At 37.2% G+C, this 20,047-nt stretch overlaps 1 protein-coding gene across 2 annotated transcripts in view; it reads left to right on the top strand.

Annotated features, from left to right (window-relative positions):
• Positions 1 to 222: 222 nt before the first annotated feature.
• LOC138325832 (DNA helicase B-like) overlaps positions 223 to 20,047 on the top strand; it is a 28,830-nt gene continuing 9,005 nt past the window's right edge. Inside the window, exons 1-12 of one of the 2 annotated variants that reach the window (XM_069271773.1) lie at positions 223 to 347; positions 3,181 to 3,450; positions 4,124 to 4,382; positions 4,673 to 4,800; positions 11,893 to 12,059; positions 13,547 to 13,947; positions 14,364 to 14,501; positions 15,378 to 15,922; positions 16,575 to 16,647; positions 16,932 to 17,364; positions 17,690 to 17,860; positions 18,804 to 19,001. In XM_069271773.1, the coding sequence (XP_069127874.1) occupies positions 3,198 to 3,450; positions 4,124 to 4,382; positions 4,673 to 4,800; positions 11,893 to 12,059; positions 13,547 to 13,947; positions 14,364 to 14,501; positions 15,378 to 15,922; positions 16,575 to 16,647; positions 16,932 to 17,364; positions 17,690 to 17,860; positions 18,804 to 19,001 (2,766 nt within the window). In that variant the 5' untranslated portion in view covers positions 223 to 347; positions 3,181 to 3,197. The remainder of the gene's footprint in view (positions 348 to 3,180; positions 3,451 to 4,123; positions 4,383 to 4,672; positions 4,801 to 11,892; positions 12,060 to 13,546; positions 13,948 to 14,363; positions 14,502 to 15,377; positions 15,923 to 16,574; positions 16,648 to 16,931; positions 17,365 to 17,689; positions 17,861 to 18,803; positions 19,002 to 20,047) is intronic. The other variant, XM_069271781.1, reaches the window with a different exon arrangement.

Genomic DNA, 20,047 nt, shown 5'->3' with positions numbered 1-20,047 from the left:
GAATTGTTTTTTTAAATATTTAAAATGCTACAAAAACAGTTAAGATGAGTTCAAGATGTAAAATTGAGTTGTTTTTTTTTTCTTTTCTCGGGGGTTTCACCCCCGAACCCCCGTCGGCTCTTCGAAGCGGTGATTCAAAATGGCGACATATTTACATGATCCGTAGCAACCTCTGACATGCGCACTGATTATTATGTTTCTAAACTTCCGGGGTCCGCTATTCTTCTCTGGTTTGCTACCTGACACTTTCTGTGCTTAGCCGAGGACTCCTCTTTCCCGAAGATTACAGGCAAATCAAGATATGTAGAAGCATGCCACCTTGACAGAAAAGTACTGCTGTAAGTGCGGTAAGTTGTTTAATGAAATATATTCCCATGATTACCATAATTTCACAAGATCTATGTTTAAAACTTTTGTTATTTATTTAGACAGTGTCTGGTACAGTAAACAGGTACTGTAATCATAAAGAGACCCTTCCATACTAAACTTTCTTTCAGTAGATTTCCGATACAGGTCCACACAGGCGCCTCTTCAACAGGCTCAGTATCTAATGACTGCAAATCTGCACCACTTTAGCACATCAATTTAAATTTGATCATCAGCATAGAGTGTCATTACATTGTGGGTCTTGGTTTGATCAGAATATTAATTGTCCCCAGTACCTACATATATTCAGTACTTTCTTTGAATTTTTCTGATTTCAAACAAATTTGGTGTACATATAGGTAGTTGTGTTGGGATTTATCGAGTTTTCGAGTATCTTTGGTATGAGGTGTTTTATCAATTAATCGCGTAAGAAATCTGTTATCAAGTTTCGTCGGAATTTACCGACACCATGATAACCAAAGTATAAAGTTAGCTGATCAGTAAAACATGCAAAAAAATCTTCCTTCTAATTATTCTCACTTATAGATTCTTGGTGTCCGCTCATAATAACTGCTTATTTTTAACATAAAAATAAGTCAATCATCAGGGGTTAATTATGTCTTGAGACATTTTTGATTCCTCTAGTTTTTAGCCCACCATCATCAGATGGTGGGCTTTTCAAATCGCCTTTCGTATGTGGTCCGTCGTCCTTCCTTCCGGCCATCCAGCCGTTAACAATTCTTGTTACCGCTATTTCTCAGAAAGTACTTAAGGGATCTTTTTCAAATTTCGTATGTAGGTTCCCCTAGGGCCCTTGTGGATATAGCATTTTGGGACGGATCGGTCAACAAGATGGCCACCAGGTAGCCATCTTGGATATTTGATATTTAAAGTTTGTTACCGCTATTTCTCAGAAAGTACTGAAGGGATCTCTCTCAAATTTCATACATAGGTTCCCCTAGGACCCTAGTTGTGCATATTGCATTTTGGGACCGATCGGCGGCTATCTTGGAATTTGATAGTTAAAGTTTGTTACCGCTATTTCTCAGAAAGTACTGAAGGGATCTGTCTCAAATATCATACGTAGGTTCCCCTAAGAACCTAGTTGTGCATATTACATTTATGGACCCATCGTTGAACAAGATGGCCGCCAGGCTGCCATCTTGGATTTCGATAATTGAAGTTTGTTACTGCTATTTCTCAGAAAGTACCAAAGTGATCTGTCTCAAATTTCATATGTAGGTTCCCCTAGGACCTTCGTTGTGCATAATGCATTTTGGGACGACCAATCGGTTAACAAGATGGCCGATAGGTAGCAATCGTGGATTTTGAAGTTTGTTGCTGCGATATATCTCAGAACGTAAGGAAAGAACCTTCTCAAATTTCATATGTAATATGTAGTAAAAGTTTGGAAAGCATAGAAAAGATCCATCTTTCCAGTATCAGACATAGATTATTCTTTGGTGGGTGCCAATAGCAAGATCCCTCTGGGATCTCTTGTTAAACTTAAGTTTTATGTCTGCATACGGTACTTTTGTATACAGCTTGAAACTTTTGTTTTTCTAAAACTTAAGACAATTTATTATTTTAATATGCTAATTAATATATCCAACACGAAATAAACAAATAATTCCTCTGCAAAACTTTCATTATATTAACAATGTAATTGTATCTATACCCACTATGCAGTATGCATTTCCATGTCACCTTTTTCTTTGTCTATCAGGACTGGTCACCGTCAGTATACAATACAGTAATGTTTGTTTCCCTAAAGGATTACCAGTAACTGGAAATACTGTCTTGAGGTTGACATTTTTTGTCTCTAGCTAGAATGTCCTCTAAATTATCATACAAACATTAAATTGGTGAATTTCTATGGTTAAAAGAAATGGTCACAATTTGAAAGTGTTATGTTTTCTTGACCATGACATTTGTCATTAGTACAGGGTATGTACAACATTGTAACTCTTTAATTATATAACAGATATGTATTGTTGACAAACAATGAGAATGTTTAGGTGTTTATTTACTTACGAGAATGAATAATTGAAAGGTCTAAATAACCTGATAGCTGAGTACCTGTGTAAATATTACAGATTTTATATTCTCTAGTTTAGTTGGGGTAAGTAATTATAAGATGATTGCATGCATGGGCAAAAGTTCTAAACGCTGACAACCTTAGCTGACTGGCAAAGTAAGTCTGTCCATGACATATATATCGTCTTTTATTGGTCTATTACAGATCTGCTTTGTTACATCATCAATTTGTTTAGGATGATTATTAATTTGGATTAAAAGTATGGGATTTTTTTGTGAAAAAATATGGTGTTATAGTATAAGCTCACGAACAAATGAAATCACAAATGATACCTACACATAAGAAGAGATAACTCTGTGGTATTAAATGGAAAATATTGGGCACGGGATAAAAATATACAAGGTACATAATAACTACAGTCAGTCACATTATAATTATAAATACTGGTAGTCCTATTGAAAAAAAAAATGTAGATCTTTTCAGTAATCATTACATATCTGTTGCCGTTAAAGTGTTTTTCTGATGATTTATATGAAATCTTTAACAAAGATGGAATATCTAATGTGCTGGTTACTTTTAAGCTAGGATACAAAAATTTTAGATAAATCAAAACATGCTAGCTTATTTATAATTAAACATAGGGGTCACAATACCACAGAAATGAACATTGTTAATTTCTTTACCTTACACCGTAAAGGAACAATTATGAACTGTTGTTTTCATTTTTACAATGAAAGTAAACCTGTACTACATGTATGATTTTTTTTGTCATCCAGATCTGCACTCTTACAACATGGCCACCACAGGCCTAGGCCACTCTGACAACATGACCGCCACAGGTCAGGGTTATCTCCCTTACTTCGAGTCCCGATATTACAACAAGCTGGGAATCTTCACACGAAATGAGAAAGACAACAGCACTGAATATTTTGATGCAGATGAGGACACCTGTGATGAGAGGATTCAAGATTTAAACAGTTCAGAAATTAAAAAGTTGGGGAAAGGGACTCTGTTGATGGAACCTAGCACTCCAAAAATTATAGCAGGTGAACTATGTATGACATGTATATCTATATTATTGTTGATAGTTAGAATAGCTAACAACAGGTGGGCAATACGTACATGAATTCATAATGTGATATGGTAGGGTGTGCTGCTTGGTGTCTTTGTCATTGACTTGTCAGTATGCTTCAGTGAGATATCACTATAAAATTGGCTAGAATTCAACTGTTACAAGGAGACACAACACAGAAGTATTGTAGTCCCTGCAAAAAGACAGCTGACTGTCACATTATTTCTGAAAGTAATACAATAAAATTCATTACACTCTGAATGAAAAGAAAAAAATAAATGAGTTTGTTTATATTTTAGTTTTAAAATTGTATGTATGTTAGTACATGTATCATAATTATACCCCCTGTAACTAAGTAAGGGGGTCAGTTACTGGAATGGGGTTGTCCTTCTGTCTGTAGACACAACTTTGTCCGGCAAACTCCTCCTAAACTACTTGAAAGATTTTGATAAAATTTGGTGCACAGAACCGGAGTGACAAAAAGGGGAGTTGAGTATTAAATTATATAGGGTTCTGTATTGTCCCCTATTGATGGAGTCATTACAAAATTTGTGCAGCGGAGGGTATTAGTAGTCCACTCTGGTGACAGTTGTAGTTTATCTAGGGATTGTTACATTGTAGTATATATTATGTATATCTATGTACAGGAACGCTGTATAATCCTCACGGTAAAAAGAGATGGGACATAAAGGCTCGCCTTCACCTAGATAATCCATGGTGGATGGTCCATATATTGAGGACAGATACGTACAAAGGTTACGTAGTACCTAGCGGACAAAATGCTTTATCATATCGACTAATCACCGACGAACGCTTGGTCAAGCAACACAAACTTGTAGAGATACTGTTGAACGATCCATCGATGGACAACAGGGCTGCCCTGGACAAGTTTGAACAGTTTGTACAGTAAGTCAGTCAAATAAAACTTTCTTCCAGATGTATTTTTTCTTTTGGGTTACAATAGCATTTTTACCTTTTTCAAGATTTAGAAATCAATGATTTATTTTTTACTTCAAGCTTCTATACCATTGTAATGAGAGTATCCTCATCAAACTGTTATTTCAGACAAAATACAATACATGCCATCAAAGTTTTGTCTTTCATCTAGTAACTTTTCAGATGAAATGTTGAAACATTGATTTCTTGACTTCCTTACAATGTTTAATACTACATATGATGATGTAAATTTTACTCAGAATGAAACACGAGGAGTTCAGACTAGACGTGCCATACCTCTTGGACCTGTTACAGAAGTTTGAGGATTACCTACCGGACGAGGACAAGGGGATTGTCTGTCAGATTAAAAAGAGACTGACAGGATTTGGTAAGTTTGGGAAAACTTCTTCAGATGTTTATTTAACTTTATGATCCTGTCCTGAATAAAAAGTCATATTTTGTCTTTGCATATTACAGAGTTAGCTCCCTTGCATGTAGGTATCAAATTGTTACGTCATTATTTTGTGAGCACAATTCACGTCGTTTTTACCAAAACGCATGACGTTATGCTCGCAAACACATGATGTCACAATCAATACCTACCCGCAAGGGCAGATAACTCTGTAATGTGCAAATACGGAATAGTGTTATCCATATCTGTCCTGCACCATCACATCACATCCCGTCCTGACCTGACTGATGACAAGGCGTAGGCATTTAATGATTAAGGGGCATTTCTAGCTTGCAGAAAATCAGAATAATTGAAAATTATTTACATGTATTACAAATCCACATTTCAGGAAAATTGGAGTAGAAATATGATAGGAATCCTGGAGTATATCGAAGTGAAAATATGAATGATCATGGTCAGCTTCTGAGAGTATTTTCTAAAATTGGTACCATCATTGACAAAAGACACATTATCATTTGGTTATTCTTTCTTGTTAAACTATTGGACTCTGGCTCAATTCTATTAACATGACTCTGGCTCGAACCTATTAACATGACTCTGGCTCAAACTTATTAACATGACTCTAGCTCGAACCTATTAACATGACTTTAGCTCGAACCTATTAACATGACTCTGGCTCGAACCTATTAACATGACTCTGGCTCGAACCTATTAACATGACTCTGGCTCAAACCTATTAACATGACTCTGGCTCAACTATATGACTCTACTATTAAACATGACTCTGGCTCGAACCTATTAACATGACTCTGCTCAACCTATTAACATGACTCTGGCTCGAAACCTATTAACATGACTCTGGCTCAAACCTATTAACATGACTCTGGCTCAACCTATTACATATTAACATGACTCTGGCTCGAACCTATTAACATGACTCTGGCTCAAACCTATTAACATGACTCTGGCTCGAACCTATTAACATGACTCTGGCTCAAACCTATTAACATGACTCTGGCTCGAACCTATTAACATGACTCTGGCTCTGCTAAACCTATTAACATGACTCTGGCTCGAAACCTATTAACATGACTCTGGCTCAAACCTATTAACATGACTCTGGCTCAAACCTATTAACATGACTCTGGCTCGAACTTATTAACATGACTCTGGCTCAAACCTATTAACATGACTCTGGCTCGAACCTATTAACATGACTCTGGCTCAACTTATTAACATGACTCTGGCTCAACTTATTAACATGACTCTGGCTCGAACCTATTAACATGACTCTGGCTCAAACTTCTAACATGACTCTGGCTGAACTATTAACATGACTCTGGCTCGAACTTATTAACATGACTCTGGCTCAACCTATTAACATGACTCTGGCTCGAACCTATTAACATGACATGACTCTGGCTGCTCTGAACTTATTAACATGACTCTGGCTCGAACCTATTAACATGACTCTGGCTCGAACCTATTAACATGACTCTGGCTTGAACCTATTAACATGAACTTACATGACTCTGGCTCGAACCTATTAACATGACTCTGGCTCAACTATTAACATGACTCTGGCTCAACCTATTAACATGACTCTGGCTCGAACCTATTAACATGACTCTGGCTCGAACCTATTAACATGACTCTGGCTCGAACCTATTAACATGACTCTGGCTCATTATTAACATGACTCTGGCTCGAACCTATTAACATGACTCTGGCTCGAACCTATTAACATGACTCTGGCTCAACCTATTAACATGACTCTGGCTCGAACTATTAACATGACTCTGGCTCGAACCTATTAACATGACTCTGGCTTTAACAACTCTGCTATTTAACATGACTCTGGCTTGAACCTATTAACATGACTCTGGCTCGAACCTATTAACATGACTCTGGCTTGAACCTATTAACATGACTCTGGCTGAACTATAACAGACCTATTAACATGACTCTGGCTCGAACCTATTAACATGACTCTGGCTCAACCTATTAACATGACTCTGGCTCGAACCTATTAACATGACTCTGGCTCGAACCTATTAACATGACTCTGGCTCAAACCTATTAACATGACTCTGGCTTGAACCTATTAACATGACTCTGGCTCAAACTTATTAACATGACTCTAGCTCGAACCTATTAACATGACTCTGGCTCGAACCTATTAACATGACTCTGGCTCGAACCTATTAACATGACTCTGGCTCGAACCTATTAACATGACTCTGGCTCGAACCTATTAACATGACTCTGGCTCGAACCTATAACATACTCTGGCTTATTAACATGACTCTGGCTCGAACCTATTAACATGACTCTGGCTCGAACCTATTAACATGACTCTGGCTCAACCTATTAACATGACTCTGGCTGTCGAACCTATTAACATGACTCTGGCTTGAACTTATTAACATGACTCTGGCTCAAACCTATTAACATGACTCTGGCTCAAACCTATTAACATGACTCTGGCTCGAACCTATTAACATGACTCTGGCTTGAACTTATTAACATGACTCTGGCTCGAACCTATTAACATGACTCTGGCTCAAACCTATTAACATGACTCTGGCTCAAACCTATTAACATGACTCTGGCTCGAACCTATTAACATGACTCTGGCTTGAACCTATTAACATGACTCTGGCTCGAACCTATTAACATGACTCTGGCTTGAACCTATTAACATGACTCTGGCTCAAACCTATTAACATGACTCTGGCTCGAACCTATTAACATGACTCTGGCTCGAACCTATTAACATGACTCTGGCTCGAACCTATTAACATGACTCTGGCTCGAACCTATTAACATGACTCTGGCTTGAACCTATTAACATGACTCTGGCTCGAACCTATTAACATGACTCTGGCTGAACTATTAACATGACTCTGGCTCGAACCTATTAACATGACTCTGGCTCGAACCTATTAACATGACTCTGGCTTGAACCTATTAACATGACTCTGGCTCAAACCTATTAACATGACTCTGGCTTGAACCTATTAACATGACTCTGGCTCAAACCTATTAACATGACTCTGGCTTGAACCTATTAACATGACTCTGGCTTGAACTTATTAACATGACTCTGGCTTGAACCTATTAACATGACTCTGGCTTGAACTTATTAACATGACTCTGGCTCAAACCTATTAACATGACTCTGGCTTGAACCTATTAACATGACTCTGGCTCGAACCTATTAACATGACTCTGGCTCGAACCTATTAACATGACTCTGGCTCAAACCTATTAACATGACTCTGGCTTGAACTATTAACATGACTCTGGCTTGAACCTATTAACATGACTCTGGCTCAAACCTATTAACATGACTCTGGCTTGAACCTATTAACATGACTCTGGCTCGAACCTATTAACATGACTCTGGCTCGAACCTATTAACATGACTCTGGCTCAAACCTATTAACATGACTCTGGCTCAACCTATTAACATGACTCTGGCTCAAACCTATTAACATGACTCTGGCTTGAACCTATTAACATGACTCTGGCTCAAACCTATTAACATGACTCTGGCTTGAACCTATTAACATGACTCTGGCTCAAACCTATTAACATGACTCTGGCTTGAACCTATTAACATGACTCTGGCTTGAACCTATTAACATGACTCTGGCTAGATGACTTGCTAACCTATTAACATGACTCTGGCTTGAACCTATTAACATGACTCTGGCTCAAACTATTAACATGACTCTGGCTTGAACTATTAACATGACTCTGGCTCGAACCTATTAACATGACTCTGGCTTGAACCTATTAACATGACTCTGGCTTGAACCTATTAACATGACTCTGGCTCGAACCTATTAACATGACTCTGGCTTGAACCTATTAACATGACTCTGGCTCAAACCTATTAACATGACTCTGGCTTGAACCTATTAACATGACTCTGGCTCGAACCTATTAACATGACTCTGGCTTGAACCTATTAACATGACTCTGGCTTGAACCTATTAACATGACTCTGGCTCAAACCTATTAACATGACTCTGGCTCTAACCTATTAACATGACTCTGGCTCAAACCTATTAACATGACTCTGGCTTGAACCTATTAACATGACTCTGGCTCGAACCTATTAACATGACTCTGGCTTGAACCTATTAACATGACTCTGGCTTGAACTTATTAACATGACTCTGGCTCGAACCTATTAACATGACTCTGGCTTGAACCTATTAACATGACTCTGGCTCGAACCTATTAACATGACTCTGGCTTGAACTTATTAACATGACTCTGGCTCGAACCTATTAACATGACTCTGGCTTGAACCTATTAACATGACTCTGGCTCGAACCTATTAACATGACTCTGGCTCGAACCTATTAACATGACTCTGGCTTGAACCTATTAACATGACTGCTAACTATACTCGACCCTATTAACATGACTCTGGCTTGAACCTATTAACATGACTCTGGCTTGAACCTATTAACATGACTCTGGCTTGAACCTATTAACATGACTCTGGCTCAAACCTATTAACATGACTCTGGCTTGAACCTATTAACATGACTCTGGCTTGAACCTATTAACATGACTCTGGCTTGAAACCTATTAACATGACTCTGGCTCGAACTTATTAACATGACTCTGGCTCGAACCTATCTGGCTAACTATTAACATGACTCTGGCTCAAACCTATTAACATGACTCTGGCTTGAACCTATTAACATGACTCTGGCTCAAACCTATTAACATGACTCTGGCTTGAACCTATTAACATGACTCTGGCTAACCTATTAACATGACTCTGGCTTGAACCTATTAACATGACTCTGGCTCGAACTATTAACATGACTCTGGCTCGAACCTATTAACATGACTCTGGCTCAACCTATTAACATGACTCTGGCTTGAACCTATTAACATGACTCTGGCTCGAACCTATTAACATGACTCTGGCTCGAACCTAATTTAACATGACTCTGGCTTGAACCTATTAACATGACTCTGGCTCAACCTATTAACATGACTCTGGCTTGAACCTATTAACATGACTCTGGCTGAACCTATTAACATGACTCTGCTCGAACCTATTAACATGACTCTGGCTTGAACCTATTAACATGACTCTGGCTTGAACCTATTAACATGACTCTGGCTTGAACCTATTAACATGACTCTGGCTTGAACCTATTAACATGACTCTGGCTTGAACCTATTAACATGACTCTGGCTTGAACCTATTAACATGACTCTGGCTTGAACCTATTAACATGACTCTGGCTTGAACCTATTAACATGACTCTGGCTTGAACCATGACTCTGGCTTGAACCTATTAACATGACTCTGGCTTGAACCTATTAACATGACTCTGGCTTGAACCTATTAACATGACTCTGGCTTGAACTATTAACATGACTCTGGCTTGAACTTTAACATGACTCTGGCTTGAACTCTATTAACATGACTCTGACTATAACTGACTGAACCTATTAACATGACTCTGGCTGAACTATTAACATGACTCTGGCTTGAACTTATTAACATGACTCTGGCTTGAACTTATTAACATGACTCTGGCTTGAACCTATTAACATGACTCTGGCTTGAACCTATTAACATGACTCTGGCTTGAACTTATTAACATGACTCTGGCTTGAACTTATTAACATGACTCTGGCTTGAACCATGACTCTGGCTCAAACCTATTAACATGACTCTGGCTTGAACCTATTAACATGACTCTGGCTTGAACCTATTAATATGACTCTGGCTCGAACCTATTGAAAGGATTCTGGCTCTGTCCTTTTGAGAAGACACTAGCTCGAGCTGAATGAGAGAGAATCTTGCTATAATAACATTATATTTACATATGCCCCTATATAGTCAACGGGAGGGGAGTTGCGTTCAAATTAGCGTAAACGCAACAACGTATGAATACAAACCCAGAGTAGGATCGGACTACTTCTAGCTCACACTTCGGTAAATTTGCGTCATATGATAATCTAAATAAGCTTTAATTACTTGATATACATTTTTCCTTTTCACAGATGACAGATTTGCTTTGAATTAATAATAAACCAAAAAAACACTATTTCGTTCTTCTATTTATCTCAAGACTGATCCTTAGGCGGCACAGACAATATAATGCTCGTCAGTACTCGGTTGACAGTAGTAGGTTAGTGTAAACAAAGTTTCTTCGTTGTCGGGTTTCAAAATAACAATAAAGAGTTGTTATTAAATCCAATTAAATATGTATTTGATATCAAATCAGAATATGTGTTCAGGAATTGTAACGGTAATAAACAACAAAATGAATCGCTGGTCGGGGCTACAACCGGGGGCTTTCCTCAGGAATGTTCGAGGAATTCCAAAATTAGGTCAGTCACACACCATGCAAACAAATGTCTATCATCCGTACAATAAAATAAAAGTCATAACTATGAAGAATTTAGACTATATCGCGTTCGTAAACCGATACATACATGACAAACACTCAGCAGCTCAACGGTCATACCATTAACAGGCTATGTCACAGTACTTTCCTCGGTTGAAAATCAAATATGGCGGCTCGCTCCACTTCGGACCGCGTCACTACCCTGTGACGATACATACCGGTAGTCGTTCCGCTCCATTTATCTCAATTTTTATTCGAAATTGACATTATTGATATATGATCAAATTGAAAAAAAAAACATATTTTAAAAATAATTGAAAGGTGTCATTGTTATATTTCAAATCAAACTGCAGCTATAACATTCAACAATCGGAACTATATCTTCGGTAATCCTGACTACCGTAGTTACCTAGCTTAGCAACCAACATCATTTTAAATTTGACCACGAACATGTAAAAAAAGACTACTTTATGTAAATATATAGATTGAACAGTGTTTTGATTGCGTTAAAGGTGGTATGAACGCAATGAGATACAGACATATTCTACATGTAGCGTTAACGCGCTACATTGAATATGTCTGTATCCCATTGTGTTCATACTACCTTTAACGCAATCAAAACACTGTTCAATCTCTATATAACACCTCATTATGAAGCGTTATTCTGTTACAGACGGACTGATGATAAACAGAGCTCAGCTATTTCCGGAGTTATTCCGTTACCTACCCCAGCTGATGCCGCATCACTTCCTGTCCATTATAAACACGAACAAAATGAACATCCTGGAGAGTCTGGACTATGCCCTAAAACATGAACCTTGGGTATTTGCATTCAAAAGGGTAAGGTTATTTGAAGAATATCTCTTACTGATTAATTTACACACAGGATGATTCAGGAAGGGTTTTTGTTCTATAAGCCCACCATCATCAGGTGGATTGTTCAAACCGCCTGTTGTAGGTGGACCATCCATCCATCCATCCATCCATCCATCCATCCATAAACAATTCTTGATACTGCTATTTCTCAGAAAGTACAGAAGGGATATGTCTTATATTTCATATTTAAAATTCCCTTGGGCCCTTATTACGCATATTGCATTTTTGGGACGGATCCGTCAACAACATGGCTGACAGGCTGCCTTCTTGGATTTTATGAGTTGAAGTTTGTTACCTCTTTTTAGGGCTGTGGATTGTCTAACATGTGACGATCCGATCCGATCCACGATTCGAGGTTGACGATTCACAGATCGGACCACGAATCACCTGTTAGATACAAGCAAAAGATTCAATTTAAGTCGAAACTGTTTTTTATTGATAAATCAATAATGCTCTTATATATTGATAAATGTTTGATTGATAATAAAACCATTTTTAGCAGTTTTACATTCCTTATCATTAAGCAATAGAGTTACAGATGAAGTGCAGCAGGATTCAGTCACTGCAACTGTAAAAAAATCAAATCATTTGAATTTTGAAATGACGTCATCTCAAAAATGCTACTGCACATCAATTACGGCATGAAATCATCATGGTAAGGCATAAATAACCATTTGAAAATATTTTCACTGTTACTTTTATTTTGGTCAAATACAGAATAAACATTGAGATTAAGAAAAAAATGTTTTAATCTGTAAGAGCAGTTACAATTTAATTTGGTTCTAGGCCTATAGTTTTTATTTTTAATCAAGTGATTTATGATTTTGACTCATAATTAGCCTACCTTTCGTTTTTGACATAGGGTTCACATCTACATACTCAGTAGCCTAATGTAATATATTCGTATTTTTACATATTTCCGACCCGTAATGAAAACGAAATCAATTATCATCTTTTACATCTCTAGAATTCAATAATTATGTTTTATCATAATTATTTTATGAAGAATTCACAACACTGCATCGAAGCGTGGATACGAAAATAACATGTTGCTAGCTTTACTTCACGCAGCTCTTGTGTACTTCCGGTCTACTTCAAAGTGAAAACATCGATGATATTCAGATTTTAGTGTACATTCCTTCACATTTTTGAGCTATGACAGCATTAAAGAAGGTATTATTTTTTGCTTATGAAAGATCGCGATCCACAAATATAAGGAGTAACGAATACTCGTATCCGATCTTTCTCAATAATTCGTGAATACTCGAGTACTCGGATACTCGTTACAGCCCTACCTCTTTTTCTCAGAAAGTAATAAATGGATCATTCACAAATTTCAGATCTAGCATTTCCTTGGTTCCTAGATGTGCATATTGTATTTTGTGGGGGATAGGGAAAAACATGGCTAAAAGTGTTTAATGGTTTCTAACAGTCGATCTCTCATTCTACAGATCCTTGTAAAGGAGTACAACATTATGGGAATCGAGGTGAGTAAGGATGTCCTCCGTAGATGTGGCATCCTGTCCAAAATACCAGAGTTGTATCGTGACGCCATCGAATTGTACACTTATGTGAAAAATGAAACCAATGCCCATGGCCATACCTGTCTGTACCTAAACTCAGATTACCATAACAAGAAACTCGGTAATATCAACCGCGACAAGAACCAGGTGGAAGCCCTGTGCTATCTGTATGATAAAAAGATACTCATCAGAGAGAGAATGGGCAACAAAACCTGGACGTTTCCGTACGATCTGTGGAAAAGTGAGGTGAATATCGCTAAAGGACTCAACCATTTGTTTAAGCAGCACATCTACGATCCAGTGATATTAGACATTGACATTAAAAACAAGTAAGTGAGCCATTGTACGATTTTGGATAATGATATTTAGTAAACATTATGTTACTTGACTGATGAATAGCAATTTCCTTATTATTTCGTTCAGTAAACTATTTGTGGTTAATCTATGGAATTGATTACAATTTGGTATGAATAATTTACTTTTATGTATACTGGTAATATTCATGGTTCCATTTTATAGTGGCCTTTTGTGAGAAAAAGAAAAAAATTATAAATTTGGAATACAATTTTACATTAATTCTACTTACAACTAGAAAAGAAAAAAAATTCATATTTATTTCTTTAGAAAAGAAAAAAGATAGAAAAAAAATAGGCCCAACCAAAACATCTTATAGAGAAGTATATGATGATGTGCTATTTACTGGTGCGTGATAAAGGTTTGTTGACGATATTGAATTCCTTTTCAGTCCCAATCTCACAACACTTCACTCAGATGCTGATCAAATGAAGGCTACAGAATACATAAAAAATTACCCTGTGGTTGTCATATCTGGGAAAGGTGGATGTGGAAAAACAACTGTTGTCACCAAAGTGATATCGGAAACGTAAGTAGTCTGCACACTCTGTATTCTGAACCTGACATAGAGTTATCTCCTCTTGATGAATAGATGGTTAACAATCTTTAGACATACCAATTAAATATTAGTTACAAAGGGCAAATACAATGTCATTCAAATTCTGAACGGTATAGCCACAGCAGAGTTGTCTGTATGAAATTGATGTTAAAATTGGCGTTTATTAGGTAATGAAAAAAGCTTTGGAAGAAAAATCTCTATAAAAAAGTCATCCATAATGAAACTCTTTTTTTACTCATGGTAAATTAATCTGTTGCAGTAGACATAACATGCCTTCATTCCTTTGAGAAGCATTATTAGAGGTAAATCCTATAAATCGCTACTTGTTCTAGAGTTCTGTATGGATTGTAACCAAATTTGGCCACAAACATCCTTGGGGGAACGGGAACAGAACTTGTATAAATTTTAGCTCTGACCCCCCGGGGGCAGGAGGGGCGGGGCCCAATAGGGAAATAAGAGGTAAATATTCAAATTCCTTCAGAAAAGAAACAATGAACCTGTATTCAGAACATGATTTGAATACAAACCAGGTGAGCGATACAGGCCCTCTGGGCCTCTCTCTTGTTAAATCTAAGGGATGGGAGGAGGGCGTTAACATAACTTCAACTCCTCCCAAAGATGGTAGGGGCGCTAACTACGACAAATATGTTACTGTTAGTGTAATTTTACATAGAATTCTTACACCACTCCTCAGCTTACTGTTTTGTAAATCCTTGTAGTCATGAATACTCTTACTACAACTTATATGAATTTGTAACATTAGTGGAGAAGTTATATTAATCAGCTTGACCCATGATAGTCTCTGTAAATCATTTATCTGTCAGTATATTGATATTACATCTGTAGGTACACCAACAACGGTGACCACCCAATCGTCCTATACACGGCCCCGACGGGAAAGGCTGCAAAGCTGTTAGGACGTAAAGCAGGAACAGACGGCTATACTCTACACCAAATCATCTACAGTTACCGTTACTATCTGAGAGAAAAGTCAGAGTTACCATGGAAGTATGCTAACGCGGAGGTACTTATCGTGGATGAATGCAGCATGGTGGCAGTCAACACCTTTGCAACCTTATTGGATATTCTCCTAAGGAATTCCCAGCTTGAACGAGTCATATTTCTGGGAGATGTGAGACAGCTTCCCTCCGTCCAACCAGGCAACTTCTTGGAAGATATTTTTGCCACTTTTAAATGGAATCCTGGAAATAGTATTGAGCTAACTACCAATCACAGAGCAGAGTCAGAGTTGATCGTTAAGAATGCAACGAATATTTCTAGGAGAAAAATGCCACAATTTGATGATAAGTGGAATTATAGACTCTACCCAGTACTGCCCAACAAACAAAATCCAGACCAGAAGGAATACGAAAATGAAAATTTCAGAAAAGGTATGATCAATATGGATTGTTTACTCACTCCATGGCTTATCAATTGTAACTTTGTTTGGCAAACACAGAAAGATTAAATTCATTCACCACTGTATTTCATAATGGACCAGTCTAGTCTTTAATTTTGAAGAGTCTAAACATGTCTCTGGGGTAGAATGAGTACAGATTCTTAGTTACCAAGTTCAGTTGTTAGGTGTTCATTACTAAAGATGTTGAAATGATCTTTTAATCCTTCAATATGAATGTAGAGAATAGGATGAGCAATCTGAGGAATTTTCAGATTAAATACAAATTATCCTATATATAAACCCTGGAGTTGGCCTTGGTAGGATATATAATAGATAAACTTGTCATATATATGTACTTGTGAAGAGTTTTATAATCAATCTTCATAACCCTCTTTCATTATATAATAATTATATTTCACTGAATATTATACCCCTCCTGAACTTTGATATCAATGAAACACTCATCAAAATTGGGAATTTAGTGACATATCCCCCGTACTTTGATGAAAATAACCCTCATGGAACTTGTCAAAGGCGAACAATTTTAGCTACCAACCTTATGATATTCTTCCTACTCCTCATTGTCATAATGAGTGAAGTTATTATTCTGTTTTAATAATGTTGTATTTGTTTTCCCTTTACAGTTTTAGAAAACATGCTCAGAAACCAACAAAACATGCAGGATCACACAACTTCCCATATCATCGCCTATAGAAGGTAAATATGTTAACTGAGGTACAGAAAGTCAACAAAGTCATGGGTGAAAGATTATTTAATGTTTATCTCCAGCATATTCCACTATTCTTGCCAGGTACTTACTGAAGCTTGCTGATATTTCTCTATTAAATCTGGTTTTTCTGTAAATACTGTATGGGGCCTGGTTAATCTTTTAATTTGTTAATTTTAACTGTTAATTTCAAATCAAGCTTGAGCAGTATTTCTTACAAGCTGGTTAAAAATTGAATGGTCTTTGTTGTATAGATAATTCATTTTCTTCTCAGGAACATGTGTAAGGTGATTAACCAGCTGGCTATGGAGTACTACAACCCAGACCCCCAAGGCCATTGCAGAGAGATCAACAAGTTCAGAATCGGTGATAAAGTTGGTCTTTACAAGAATGGTTGGGTGGGCTTATTTAAGTGGGAGGGTGAACAGAGAGGCTCTGTTGTTCCTATCTACATGGACGACAATGACGAGTTCATGCAGCCCACGCAGCTGCCTGTAGGTATAGAGACTCCATGTAAGAAAGTTAAAGGCAAAGCATTAACGACAGAGGATGAGCTGTCTTTTTGTCTAAGCCAGGAATCTACTGAGAAACCGATGCTGGACCAATCAGGAGCGTCGCCGTCACAGTCACAATCACAGGAAGAAAAAAAAGAACGGGTCCAGAAGAAGATTAGGCTCTGCAATGGGGAGATATACTTTATCAAAGATGTGAGTAAACAATCCTTACTTAATACTAACACATAGAGGATTTGACAATATTCAATAACAGGTTATCTTCTAAATGGTTTGCTTGACAATTGCCATTCCAATATTCATTAATAAGTTAATTTTTGGTACGCATAATCTTTTTTTTTTTTTTTTAAATATTTTCATTATCTATGAGGATTCACACAGTTTGCAAACATCTTTTTTTATACCCCAATTAAATTAAGATAGTGAAATCATTGCTTAAATATGTATACATGTCTAAACTACTAAACGTGACATTAGCCTCATTGTATTACTTACTTGTTAATACTGAATTTGCTGCTAGGATTACGAGCAAGAGGAGGAAGTTCAAAAGGGAGTGTATCGGAGGCGGCGTTACCTAAAGCTCTCAGACGAAGACAGTGAAGCACCGACGGAGTTCTACGCACTGTACTCCCAACTGATGAGAGAATGTCACATGACCCAGGCTTGGGCCAAAACCATACACACATTCCAGGTAAACAACTTTCAATATGATGAGATCTATCATCGTAAGCTGTATTTTGATAAGGGTTAAGAAAATCGAAGTGGCAAGCCTTTCTGTTCCAAGCAAAAAATACAGCTTGTATCAAAGACAATAACCATGTTTACATTTTATCCTACAGCATTTATTAAAAACACCATATTAAGTTTAGAATGCGTACAATATTGCAAATATGTCTGTCTTTCAAATAATGTATCGCCTTGTAACTGTAGGTCAGACAAATCAGTGCATGTGCCGAAATTCTAAATTAAAATTAGTACAGCTGTTTTCCATCAGTGTCGAATAAAGCAAAATTATATGTGGTAGGTGTATTCTATAACGAATATACGTACCCGACCTACTATACCTATCGTCCGGGTACGAATTGGTCCCTATGTGTCGTAGTGGAGCACTGCCTCGGAAAATCACACGGGCACAGTTTTTTATACTTTTTTGTAGGTTTCCAATTATTTTATGCTTATATATGCATTCACATATTATTTTTGTCTAAAACAAATATAACTACCATTCTTAATATCTACCATACCGCTCACAAGACGTTAAATTTACGATTTGTGGACTTGCCGTATAAATTCCCTTCAGAAAGACCTTCATATGTATCATGTAACACAATAATGCCTCGATGAGAATTTGATATTTTAATTAGTTCAATTTCATTCCCTAGTAGATAAGTGATATCAAACAAGTACGATAAAATGCAAAGAAATGTTTTATAATGGTTTGCATAATCATTGCTTTGCTCCATTAGCAGTACGACACCATTTTATGTCTAAAAGTCTTTTGAGATACAATATTGCAGCTAGGTGTATTCTGACAACATCAATGCTGGTTGCATTGTATTACTTATACTGGCTATATATTACTGAGACAGTGATTTTAGTTGATGTATCCTGAATTCCTGATTTTCGTATAACAGGGCTCTGAGTGTGACACCATCACGTTTGTTGTCGGTAATTGTGCAAATCAGAACTGGTCTCATGTCTACACGGCAGTCACTAGGGGGCGCAGTTCTGTCAACATCGTGGGCCAGGAAGAATGTCTTAGAATGTCTGTGGATAAAAAGAAAATCTCCAGAACAACAGGACTCTCCCATCAGTTAAAGAATATTATTTCTGTAAGTATGAAGTCTTCTTTTCTGGATGGCTTAGAATATTGTGGCTATCTACATATATACATCATTTTAGGAGCTGTCACATCCTCAATGTTTCAGGATATTGTCACTATATCCACCTCTGGAACATTTCATAGCAAAACCGGAGGGTCTGTGTGCAATCACAGATGAGAATGTAGTTTTGTCCTTCAATGTATATCAAAAGAATTCAATAACAATACACTGTGGTTGACTGTGTAGTTGTGAATTTAGGTGTCATTGTCTCTGTGGTCTTCAAAGGAAGTTTCAGCTATGAAATATTCCAGGGGTGGTTATTATGGCAGTGTCAGTAACCCCTTGAATATTGAGGATTGAGCTGTCGTGAACAAAAGGTTTAAACTTTTTTCCACTAGCCTTCTGCCTCCAGGAGGCAAAGGGGAGAGGGGTAGGTTATAACTGTAGATGAGTGGTTTTTCTCTAGGAACTCAGGCTTTGCTTCACCATTAGATCAATTACCTGTGATCAGCTTATGGATTTATCATAATATACTTCACATTCGTAAAACATGTCAATAGGAGAAATGGATTTAGAGGAGACAAAAAAATTAAGATGACTGAAAAAGACAATCTTGCATCACACCATCAAATGTCATTGTACATGTAATAGCCCAATTGGATCACCTCGTCATTTTCTATGAAACTAGACTCGGACCAAAGTAGTAACCATTTTAGACTACTTTCGGTAAAAAATGGCGGCGCCCATGGTAACACGCTTCAACGTAATCAGTTGGCATTAAGAGGTATTTATTACGTGACTGCATCTATATCTACTGTTCATGAGTTAAAGATGATGGTTTCTTTGATTTCGTATATAAATTACAACTAGGAATTTTATTAATTGCCTCATTTTTCATATTAATTCAGTCGCTCTCTTTTTGGCGGTGTACAGTCAAACAGAAGGCCTTAGTTTAAAAAGCCCCACTGAGAACAGTTCTGTCTACTAAAATTCAAGAAACAAATTACGGCTTTGTTGTTTATTCATTTTATCAACTGTTTACGATGTATAGCTCA

Source organism: Argopecten irradians, chromosome 1 (assembly GCF_041381155.1).
Source record: "Argopecten irradians isolate NY chromosome 1, Ai_NY, whole genome shotgun sequence".
Taxonomy (NCBI): Eukaryota; Metazoa; Mollusca; class Bivalvia; order Pectinida; family Pectinidae; genus Argopecten; species Argopecten irradians.
This window is presented reverse-complemented; position numbering and strand designations above follow the sequence as displayed.